This window comes from Polypterus senegalus, chromosome 7, assembly GCF_016835505.1.
Source record: "Polypterus senegalus isolate Bchr_013 chromosome 7, ASM1683550v1, whole genome shotgun sequence".
NCBI lineage: Eukaryota > Metazoa > Chordata > Cladistia > Polypteriformes > Polypteridae > Polypterus > Polypterus senegalus.
Window position 1 is genome coordinate 52,093 of NC_053160.1, and position 12,146 is coordinate 64,238.

General features: G+C 39.8%; 1 protein-coding gene across 1 annotated transcript in view; it reads right to left on the reverse strand.

The window, feature by feature from the left end:
- The window catches only part of LOC120532229 (probable polypeptide N-acetylgalactosaminyltransferase 8), a 65,929-nt gene that overhangs the window by 19,703 nt on the left and 34,080 nt on the right, over positions 1 to 12,146 (reverse strand). Inside the window, exons 6-9 of the mRNA XM_039758078.1 lie at positions 11,327 to 11,524; positions 9,264 to 9,378; positions 6,499 to 6,684; positions 1,244 to 1,381 (exon numbers count right to left, since the gene is read on the reverse strand). Coding sequence (XP_039614012.1) covers positions 1,244 to 1,381; positions 6,499 to 6,684; positions 9,264 to 9,378; positions 11,327 to 11,524 — 637 coding nt within the window. The remainder of the gene's footprint in view (positions 1 to 1,243; positions 1,382 to 6,498; positions 6,685 to 9,263; positions 9,379 to 11,326; positions 11,525 to 12,146) is intronic.

Consider the following 12,146-nt stretch of genomic DNA (forward strand, 5'->3'; position numbering starts at 1 on the left):
GAAGAAAGCAGCATGAAGTGCTAACCAATTATGTCATTAAGATCAATGGAAAATCATTATATGTAGAGGCACTAGAAGTTAGATAAAATGCCAGTCATAAAATACTGTATGTGACAATGAGCATCAACTTGTCATTACATTGTGTCTTTCCGGTTTGCTATTGTCAAAGGAGTGTTGCCCATAGCCTGTGATACATTTTATGCCAGTCATTCTGAGTCATTCTGACTACATTTACAACTTGCCTGAAGTATAAAATAAAAAGGAGAGATTTTTATTGTTTGTAAATAAGAGAATCAATTTAAGAATTGCAGCTTATTTCATTGCTTTTTTACATCAAGTTTTAGTTTTGTCGCATTTGAGCTTTAAAGTTGACTGCCAGAGCCTGACTATTTTCTGCTTTCTCTGCTTCATTTCAGAGTTTCATTTACCTCTGTATAGTGCCTTTCATATCTATCTATCTATCTATCTATCTATCTATCTATCTATCTATTATATAGTGCCTTTCACTCTATCTATCTATCTATCTATCTATTATATAGTGCCTTTCACTCTATCTATCTATCTATCTATCTATCTATCTATCTATTATATAGTGCCTTTCACTCTATCTATCTATCTATCTTCTAGTCTAGCATTGTGCTGGGGAGAACTTCAGAAACACAAAACTCAATGCAATGGTGTGGACTGACTCACACACACCCCTTAACTCATGCACCATTGATTCTTGTGTTTTTGAGTTCATCCATATCACCAGAATCACCAAAATCTTGACGTTTCCCTTTTACTACTACTACTACTACTATTATTATTCATATACTAGTATACCTTTGCAATGCTCCCATTAATAATTCACATTACTGTGCACAAGGTAGAACATAGATCTTTTGCAAATTGAGATTAAGTAATGTAATTTATGTTTAATGAAACAAATACATACAAACATGTTTTCTTCCTTTATTATTATTATTATTGCTAAAATAAAATTCTTAAGTCATATTTCTGTATTTAGCAATTAATCAGCAAAGGAAGGTGAAAGGACTTAACTCTTGACTTGTCATTTTAAATTGAACTCAATTGATTTGAACAACTTTTATTGTCATTACATTGAGAACAATACAACAAAATTTAAAACATTTAATATTTTGGTACTCTGAACTCATTGCAATAAAAATGACTTGACTGCACAATAGCAAATACTCATCTCTGCATGTGAACTGCTGTTTGAGAACTGAAAATGACTTACAACTCCATATGCAAGAAGATCTTCCCACAGATCAAGCTGAGGGTACACATTATCCAGATACCATTTGAAAGGCTTGCACTGCAGCTTTTCTCTGAGCTTCTTTCTTTCTGAAATGTCACCAATGTCAAGACCGTGATCCTAAATAAATTCAGATTAAATGATGTTTTAGAAGAAAAGGAAAATATTAATATTGCATTTCCAGCTAAGGTGTTGTCTCTATCAGTATCTCTTTAAAATAAATTCGGAGCTTTGTATGAATTTTGGAATTTTTAGATCCTTATTTGATCACTTGAGGTCAAAGAGAAATTAGAGCCTGTTCTGGAAGCAGCATATAATGGACAAGAATCATCCCCGCATGGGGCGCCAGACCACTGCATTGCATCCACAGCTGGTAATTTTAGAATCATCAAAAACCTCAGCGTAATCGTAGTGCCACCAAGAACCAACATATACTGTATGTCTGTATTCCATTATAACCCGTTAAGAGCTAAAGGTTCTTTTGAAATGAAAAATATCTGGTTTAGCAATTACTTTTTAAAAGCCTATTATTTTTAACTCCCCTTGAATGCTGATGTGGCTCATGTCACAGTCCAGTGACATCAGGTGCCATTTCCCATGGTGCCACAGGAGCAGCCAGTGAGAAGGAGGCTGTCCACAATTTCAGAATGCGGTCAGCTTAGAGTGGACAAACAACCTCACGTCATTAGACTTTGAGAAGACCAGAGTCTCTTCAGTCGTGGTCACACTTTACTTTAGGCAGCTATTCTAAACCAGCTATGAGCAGCCTGGACCTGCAAATTAACTACGCTGCTAACACTAGTTAATTATCACAAAACATAGCAACACATCAAATGTTTACAGTCATTTTTGTTTTACAGCATATTAAAAATGCATGCGATTTTTTGTGACACACTATTCAGAACAGATACCTAAACTAACATTGGGGAGAATGTTCAAAACTAAATCATCTATCTAATCACAAGCTCCATATCAATCAAACAAACTGTGCTAAACAGAACACTCTTCACAAACCACCATGTGAAACTCAAAAGCAACACCTTTACAAGTGCATTGGTTTTGCAAATCATACCTTCAAATGTTTAGAATAAATGTATTAATAATCAGGAAAATTAGACTATTTCTGGAAAAAGAAACCAACCAAAACAGTCACAACCGAAAGGAGCAGATGAGACTGGGTGATTTCATGCTGGTGAAAATGGAGAGCGAAATGCCCAGCAGATAAAACATCCTGGCTTTGAAGAAGTCAGGGGTCTGAAATTTCATACAGTGAGATTGTCAAAGATGGTCCCTACACTGATTATTTTAATACCCCTAACTATCAGTCCTTTTTTACATTTATTTTATTGTGAAGCTTGCATGCAAAGCACTGTGGGCCATCATCTTAATAGGTGAGACACAAAAAGCCAAACGTTATGTAACTTGCTAGACTGAGAATGGCTACTGTTGCTATAAAAACATGGCCACCATCATGAAACGCAAGCATTACAATAGCAGAGATTACTATACAAAGCCGCTCCTGGATGATAAAACTGTTATACTGTAAGTAGGAGCTGGTGATATGACAAAAATTCATATCATGGTATATTGTAAAATTCTGCCAGTTGACGCTTGTGTAATGCATTTGTATACTGTACATTTCCCAGACTGGTCTCCTCTGCTCTCCCTCCTCCTGACCATTTCTGCTCTCTCTACACCAACACTGCCTCAGACACCCTTTGTCCACTCTGTCCTCCTGTCTTCATGACGTTTGTCGAAACAATCTACTGATTGTAAATTATTACTTATTACATCTTTTCACTTGTGGCAATCAACTTATGTTACCTGCTGAATAAATGGGCCCAGGCCTAATGTTACTCAATTATGTTTACCTCTTTTGTAAGTCACTTTGGATAAAAGCGTCTTTTAAGCAAATACATGTTAATGTATTTCTACGTTTGCACTTATTTTTAACATACCAATGTTTTTTTTTAATGTATGTGAAAAGAAGAATTTCAGTTTACATTACAGATGAACAAAAATTGTTGGAGATGGGTTTAACGGTGTGGATTTAAATGCTACACACACACACGATGGTTCTCCGACACTCCTTTGTGGCACAGGTCTGCTAATATCAAACATATAATTTAATATCCATCCATCCATTAGCCAACCCGCTATATCCTAATTACAGGGTCACGGGGGTCCGCTGGAGCTAATTCCAGCTAATACAGGGTGCAAGGCAGGAAACGGACCCTGGGCAGGGCGGCAGCCCACCGCAGGGCGCGCACACACACATATAATATAATATAATATAATATAATATAATATAATATAATATAATATAATATAATATAACTAGCTGTAAAAAGCCCATGGTCCAAAAAAACTATTGAAATTGTCTGAAAAATTTAAAATGTGGAGATGACAGGTAATTGAAGGGAACTACTCTGGGCGTCTCTGTCCTAGGAGGATTTGTTTTGCTGACGCGTTCGTCTTGCTTGTGCATTAGCGACGGGAGGAAAAGTAAAAGGGATACCGTTTTGCCGATGTTAGCAGCTCAGCGACTTTGTCTTTCTTTGAAGGTTTCATTTTGCTGACGTGCTCACCTCGCTTATGTATTAGCGGCTAAGCGAGTTTTCTGTTTCCTCAGAGATGGAGCCCTCACCCCAACTCCACCTCTCACTTCCTGGCTGGACAGACACACACACTTCCATGCGTAGACGTTTATATATATACTTCCCCCCCGCCAGCGGCCACCTCTACAAAACCCCTCTTAAACGGTGATACAATGGGAAACAAATACATTTTTTTAACTCCTCTTTGCTCGAGCAGCTGCTGGTGTGCTGCTGCTGCCCTCACGTGTGATTTGTGTTTCGTTTGCCTACCCTTTCCCCCCCCCAGCAGTGGGCACTGTTGTGAAGAGGGTGGCTGAGCGCACCCCAAGGAGACGCAGTCGCTCCTCTGAAACCCCCTCTTAAACGGTGATACAATGGGAAACAAGTAACATTTGTTTTTTTCACCGCCTCTTTGCTCGAGAAGCTGTTGGCTTGCTGCTGCTGCTGCTGCGTGATCTGCATTTCATGCGGAGATGCGAACATTTTAAAGTCTGTACAGCACCTGAATATTCAATCTGTTTTCGTTGTTCCGTTATTTCCCTGAGTAATATTTTCAGATTGCTTGCGCTAATGCGATCTTTACTCTCATTTTTGGAGACTTTTGAATTTTCCTACTTCCATTATCTCTAACCTGCTCTGAATGTGTATCACGGGACTTGCTTCTGAAGGTAGTAAGTATGACGTGACTTGTACGTCTCGCGGGAAGTGAAAGTGTCTCTCTGTTTCTCTTCAAAAGATCACGTCTTGTCCCTGGGAAAAAGTCTCGCCTTGTCACAGGTTTTTTTTTATAACAGATAGATATATAATATAATATAATATAATATAATATAATATAATATAATATAATATAATATAATATAATATAATATAATATAATATAATATAATGAGAGTTTTGAGCCCCCATTACCGTAGAAAGGGCACTTGACTACCCCCAACTGTGCTATGTACTGAAAAAGGCAGGAAGTGGTTGTCTTCTGTCACTGCAACTGCAAGTTCGCAGGCTTGCCGTATAACTTGTCTGTCACCTGATGGCTGATGTGGACAACACACTGGCTGTGTGCTCATTTTTCTGTCATCTCTCCTCCAGAATGAACCTGTTTGGTGAACCTGGTGAAGGAGGCTATGTGTTCTTTTTAATCTGAAGAAGAGAGTTCATTTATACAGTACAGTATATTGTATACATATTCTGGGAACCCACATCTCAGAAAACCTTTCCTGGTCTGAGAACACCACAGGAATGGTCCAGAAAGTGCAACAGAGACTGCACTATACTGAAAACTATTGGTGGCTTTTTATTGTTCAGCCATCGAGAGCATCTTTTTTGGTTGTCATTTTTTACAATGACAATAACAGCTTTCTATTTTTCTCTTTCATACAAGACGACTGACAACGTCACTGCTGCTTGCTGTGTTTGTGTGCACTGAAGTGAAACTCCCGTATGGAGTATTGAGAAATGTTCCTGTTTGGCTAACAATAAAGCTGATTTCTTCAGAAACCTGGACTCGCCTCCTTCTCCAGACATCACTATATGGTATACTGTATCTGAGTTCCATTTCTTACATAGTAAAACACATCTGGATGCTTCACAAATGTACGCAGGGTAAGGAGAAATTAATAAATGCTTGAAAATGATTTGCCTGCCCAGAGTGTCTTCATTTCTAGGCACTTGTTTGTTTCCTGTCTGTCTCTGTCGCACATTCACAGCAATTCGCCCAGCTTGTCTGTGCTTTACTTGTAAAAAAGATTTTTGCAATGAATTCTAATGTTGGGGCGGCACGGTGGCGCAGTGGTAGCGCTGCTGCCTCGCAGTTAGGAGACCCGGGTTCACTTCCCGGGTCCTCCCTGCGTGGAGTTTGCATGTTCTCCCCGTGTCTGCGTGGGTTTCCTCTGGGCGCTCCGGTTTCCTCCCACAATCCAAAGACATGCAGGTTAGGTGGATTGGCGATTCTAAATTGGCCCTAGTGTGTGCTTGGTGTGTGGGTGTGTTTGTGTGTGTCCTGCGGTGGGTTGGCACCCTGCCTGGGATTGGTTCCTGCCTTGTGCCCTGTGTTGGCTGGGATTGGCTCCAGCAGACCCCCGTGACCCTATTCGGATTCAGCGGGTTAGGTAATGAATGGATGGATTCTAATGTTGTAAATAATCTTGGATGAATGTATCAAACAAAACATAAATTAATCAAAAAATAAGTCCTAGTAACAGAGAATTCAATAATACAAATATCAGGATATTGAACCATTTTCTTCACTTATTGAACCCCACTTTTATTGTCTGTTGGAAAAGGGAACGCGTCTTAGATAATAATCATCTGATCCACACGCTCAGAGAGATGACATCATGAGTGGGTTTGGATGATCCAGCAGTGTCAGAGCCTTTCTCAGACTGTAAAGCACATCTCTCAAAGCACAGCTCTCATCTTTCAAAACAGACGAGTGCTTATATGATGGATACAAGTGATTGATTTTTGTTAGGTGGTTAAGTCCGTCTCTCAAACATTTTGTCAAGAAAAATATTTTGGGGGCTATTTACCACAGTATTAAATTACTTGGCAACTATAGCTATTTCATTTTTGTAAAGAGGAAAAATATTTTAAAATGCACAACTGCTTCTCAAAGGAAAAATTGTCTCTAAAACGTCTTACCTTAATTGGGAGATTCCAGGCAACAAGTACATTTCTTTTATATTCATCCATCCAAACCTCGGCCACCCTCAGGGCATTTCTCTTCATTGTGATGCTCAGGTCTGGGAGATACGGCTTGTGTGCCCTCTCGATGTGGGCAATGCGGGTACAGGGGACCACCTCCACGCTGCCCCCACACAGCCAGACCTGCATCAGCACAGCAAATGGCAAGAAAAAAAACAGCGATCAGGTTTGTTCGCGTATTTCAGTTTTCTGCTTTATTCAACAATTTATTTCATCTTTGCTGTGGTGCCGACATTTTCACTTTACTTAGATTTCAGGATAACATGCAAGTGAGCGAGCGAGTCATCGAGTCGGAAAATTTACTGTAAGGCTAAATAATTGAAACCTTTTTGTTTTGTCAGCTGCTGGAATAGGGCAGCAGACTAAATTAAAGATTAGATTCATGATATTAATGCAAAAATAGTGAACACAAGAAATGCAACGCTCTTATGTGACAAGCCAATTGTATCAGGATGAGTTAAAAGGATCTCAAAGCACAAAGACAATTGCATAAAACAATGAAAAATGACTGCAGCAACAGTCTTACTATTTTATTGATAATTTATGATTTTTAATTGCATATTAAATAAAATGTTTATAGACTGCTAATTATTAGTTTATCATGTACACCAAAATTAAAGTGTAACTGCCTACAGATATTTATCATAAATTACAGCTCTCTTTACACGATACAAATATATCCCATAATCTGTGAATTTAAAGATATACTTACATATATTTTTAAATCACTTGGCTTTTTTTTTAAGATAAATTAAGAATATGTTCAAGCATCTAATCCACTTTAATGTAAGGTGCCGTTGAGGTAAAATAAGAGAAACATTCAGATCCTCTATAAGCTGTGTTCTTCTCTACAGTATACGTGTTAATAGTTTATATGTTGCTTCAAAGAGTGGGAAGTAAAATGTGCCCAGAGGAATCAAACGAGGGGCTTCTCCCACCAAAACAGCACAATTTTATTTACTGTAGAGCAGCAATTTAGGAGCCCTGAAGTGTTTAGTGCCTCGCGGCACCATCAGTAGGGGGCAGACTTGCGCTTTTGTTTCTCACTGTAGTTATTGTGCCCCACGAGGGTTGCTGCCTAAGCGTTTTTCTGAAATGCAGCATACGTGCGATGCTTTGAGCCTACATACCTACACAGTGGCATCGGCTCGGAAGCCTCCACAAGTTAAATGTGTCTGTAATTGATGTGAAAACATCTAGATGTTGTTTAAGGATATCTATAAATAAAGCAGGCTGTATTCTTTAAAGGTATCTTTTTTGAAAATCAAAGATATCCAGAAGAGCATTTGTTCATTCCTTTTTTTCAGGCATAAAAGTTGAAATATGAAGTTGTGGGATAAAAGACTATCATGTAGATAATGTAGACAACGAAGTCTCAACTTCTTATGACATGATAATAAGCTAACATTAACAACTACCTTCTAAGTGATAACAAACTGCAACCCAGCTTGTTTGAAAACGGGGGGCTGTCAGTTGACCACAAAGGATTAGTTAGGTGATAAACCCTAAATATACAGGATATCAAATCTACACAGTCCAGCACACACAAGTGCTTACCTCCATGCGACACATGCCACTGTATTTATCACACATTTTATTCAAATAAACCCTTTATATTAAGTCTTTGTGCTTTAATGGCCACTCTAAGGTATCCTTAACTTTCCTAGGAGACCTGACTTTGTAAATACAATTATATGCTCTAACAGTCATGTAACATTATTTAAGGAAGCGCAAGTTCACTTTGCATTGTCTGGGCGACACACTGCCATGTTATAAGTAATGGTGAAGGCCTCTCTATGGCGTTTACTTGCATGTTGCTAAGAAAACCCAAATGTCTTGCGTGGTGAAGCACAATGATTTGTTGTGGCTGAACTCGGCTAACCATTCAAATATTCGCGGTGTGCATTCGTATTTCTTACAGTTAGTGGCACTCAAATGTAGACACTCCATCACAGTAGCCAGATTTAAAGATGTCTTTATTTTATTTAAGTATACTGTATTATTAAATGTACATGCAGTTTTTAAAGATATTTGTAAGAGTTCAAATCATGTACAGTAAAAATGATAAAGTTATCTTTCAGCATCTTTTGAAAAAGCCAATTTGACACTGAAACTCAAGTTTAAGATCACATTTACTGTCAAGTGTAATTCTAACTTGGATTTCCACCTTAGGCGAATGCCCTTGTCTGCCCTCTTGCATGCTGGGTGACTCTTATCAAATATGGCCTCCCACTCCCTCCCATTGCCCCCCTCATTCCCCCAGATAGTGGGCACCACACAGAACAGGAACTGCTGTTGTATCCTCAGCCTTCTTACTTTGGCACATAAAGGACTTTTCCTTTTGGCCATGTGGTTCTCTTACTTTTTTGACAGTCTGGTGCCCAATGCCATATTTTCGCAGCTTACCCGTTCTGGAAGGCCTGTGTTAAGATAAAACGCACACAAACCCAGAGGGAACACGAAAATGTCAGTCAGAATGCACTTTGAGACCTGGGGCTCATACACTTTGTGGCATCAGCTTTACATGCATTAACTCGGGGACCCTCTGCAATGGGGGTCCACTAAGATTGTTAAAGATTTTGATGCTTTACTTGGATATTCAGGGGTTTTGTAAAAACAAAAGATAAATTATTAAAAAAACAGCAATGGGGATCTCAAAGCATGAAACAATCTCTCTGTAAAGTGAATGTGGCTTGACTTACTCGAATTCCCAGCTCCACATTTTCTCCACCATAGATTTTCATTCCATCATCCAGAGCACCAATTTCTCCAAAAAATAATCTGTCTGCAAAGAGAATGCCCATAATAGAAGGAGACCTGCAGACAATCGAATATCACACCACATTAAACATTTTTTAAATGATGCCAGAAGACATGCAGAGATTTTCATTCATCTGTCCATCATTCCTTTTTCTGGACCAGTGTTTCCCAGCACAGGGTCCCAAGGAGCTGAAGACTCTCCAGGCAGCATTCGTGATGGGATCACCAGACCTTCATGGACCTGAATAGTAGTCACAGCCACAGAGGGTCACTTTAGTGCTGCCCACTGAGCTAACAAGCGTGTCTTTAGAATGTGAGTGTGCCCAGAGACGCTCCAAGCAGACATGGGTGCCAAGTAAACAGCTGCCCACCCAGAGTGGGCTTCACACCCGGGCACCCTGGAGCTATGATGGTGCTGCTGCAGTAGCTGTGCCACTCTGCTGCTAAGCCCATCAATCACTAATACAATGCAGGCCTTCCTTATTCAGCAATTTTCTCTTGTTTAATACATTTGTTTATCTATTAGTTCTTTCCAGAAATGCTAATTGCTGTTTTTGCAAACTACTTAAACTTTATTTTGCCATTAAGTATTTGAATGCTTTCAAATAGAATGGTTTATTTTGTGTATTTAGTTCCTTGTACTTGTTTTTGTACTTCATTTATTATCCAATCTAAAGTCAAGAAAAAAAACATTCATTTTAGGCCAGGGGTCGCCAACTCCGGTCCTGGAGGACCACCGTGGCTGCAGCTTTTCATTCAAACCCTTTTCTTAATGCGGGACCTGCTTTCGCTGCGTTTTAATTGACTTGCTTCTAAAGACTCAGACCCCTTAATTGTTTCCTTTTCATTAATTAGCAGCCAAACTATAACGAGATACAAAATGAGCCAAAACGTGACTAGCAAACTGAGACCATCAGAGAATAAAGGTGAGGGTCTCAGGAATGTCAATCTGCTCCGCTCCCCAAAACTTTTGAACAGTTGCTCTTAGGGAGAGGAAATCGACAATTTCAGAAATGTCTGTTAATACACCATGAGAGCAGCAAGAAGCCACAGAATTAAAGAATTAGGGCTTAATTAACGACAAGAACCAGCACCTCATTAAGCAGCTGGTTGGAGTGAAACTGGTTGGAGTTTGAGGCCCTGACTTAGGTGGTCTTCTGATGGCTCACTCACTTCACATTTCATTTCTGTTTGGGTGCCATTTAAGGAAAGAAATGAAGCCATAAAGAGGAATGAGGAAGAAATTCAGGGGAACAAATCTTTAAGAAGCAATTCAATTAAAATTGAAAGTTAATTAGCAGCACAAGCAGGGCACTCATTAAAAAAGGATTAGAATGCAAACCTGCAGCCTTGGTGGTCCTCCAGGACTGGAGATGGCGACCCCTGCGATAGGCAATAAGCACATCTGTGCAATCAAAGGCAGATTAATGGATGAAGCCCTGAAATCAAAAGCTATTAGGATGAGAGCTGGTGCCGCGCTTATCACGGCTGCCTTTCAGCTCCAGGAGATGATTCCCAGCTGGGTCTGTCCAAGTGGAAGTGTCATTACAGCATGTCAGCAGGGTGGGTCTGTCAGCGGGTCGCCATGAGGGGACGAGGCTGATGATCCCCACCTTGCATCCACTACTTCCAGAAGAGTCACAGGGTCCTTGTGAAAGATGGATGGGTGAGGCCCAAATGTTACTTTACAAGATGTTCATACACCTTGATACCTTGAATTTACTGGAATATGGCCATGAATTGTCACTCAATCCATACTTAATCTAAAACGTTTTCAAGATGACCAAAGCACTTTAAATGACATTTAGAATCCAGCAGATGCATATGTACGTAGTCATAAACGGAAGTCAGATTTTTGGCAGGTCAAAATGATTTGTGTTAAGTGAACACACAGTGAAGCTAAATTAACACTGCAGAGTCCAGCGTTGTTGGTAGTATCATCACACAAAACACATCATGCAGCTTTAGAAATCCTTAGCTGGCAGAAAGGAAGAGCAGAACTTACTTTCCTGGAATGGAGACATCATTTAGTTTGTACCAGTCGGGTGAAAACGACTCATAAATGCACCACAACGCCCAGTCAAAAGCATGAGCTGCAGTAGCATAATGGACCACGTTTAGGGTGTCGAAGTTCACCTTGTCAAAGACTGGTGACACAATCACGGTGCGATCTTCCTTAATCCGGGCAAGAACTGGCTGAGCCCTGCACAGACATAACAGACAAGGCAAACATTTAACAAGCAGCAAAATGCACGTTGGTTCTTGATCCTGAAAACAAGATGACACTCTGTAGGTTGTAAACATGAATGTGACCAAATCACTCAAAATGTGATAGAAATGACTGAATGATCTATACTAACAAAAGGCAAAGCCCTCACTCACTCACTCACTCACTGACTCATCACTAATTAGGTAGAAGACTGAAATTTGGCAGCTCATTCCTTACAGCATACTTACAAAAGTTAAGCAGGTTTCATTTCAAAATTTTACACGTAACGGTCATAACGGTCGACAACGTCCGCCATGTTGAACTTTCTTTTTCATGGCCCCATCTTCACAAAATTTGGTAGGCGGCTTCCCTGCGCTAACCAAAACCGATGTATGTACTTATTTCGGTGGTATGACGCCACTGTCGGCCGCCATATTGAACTTTCCAACGTCACTAATTCTCCAACTTCCCGTGTAGGCAGAATGCTGAAATTTGGTACTTATTTCGGTGGTATGATGCCACTGTCGGCCGCCATATTGAACGTTTCAACGGTCTTTGTTACTTACGGGCCCATCTTCAAGAAATTTGATACGCGGGTTCCCAATGCTAACTGAAT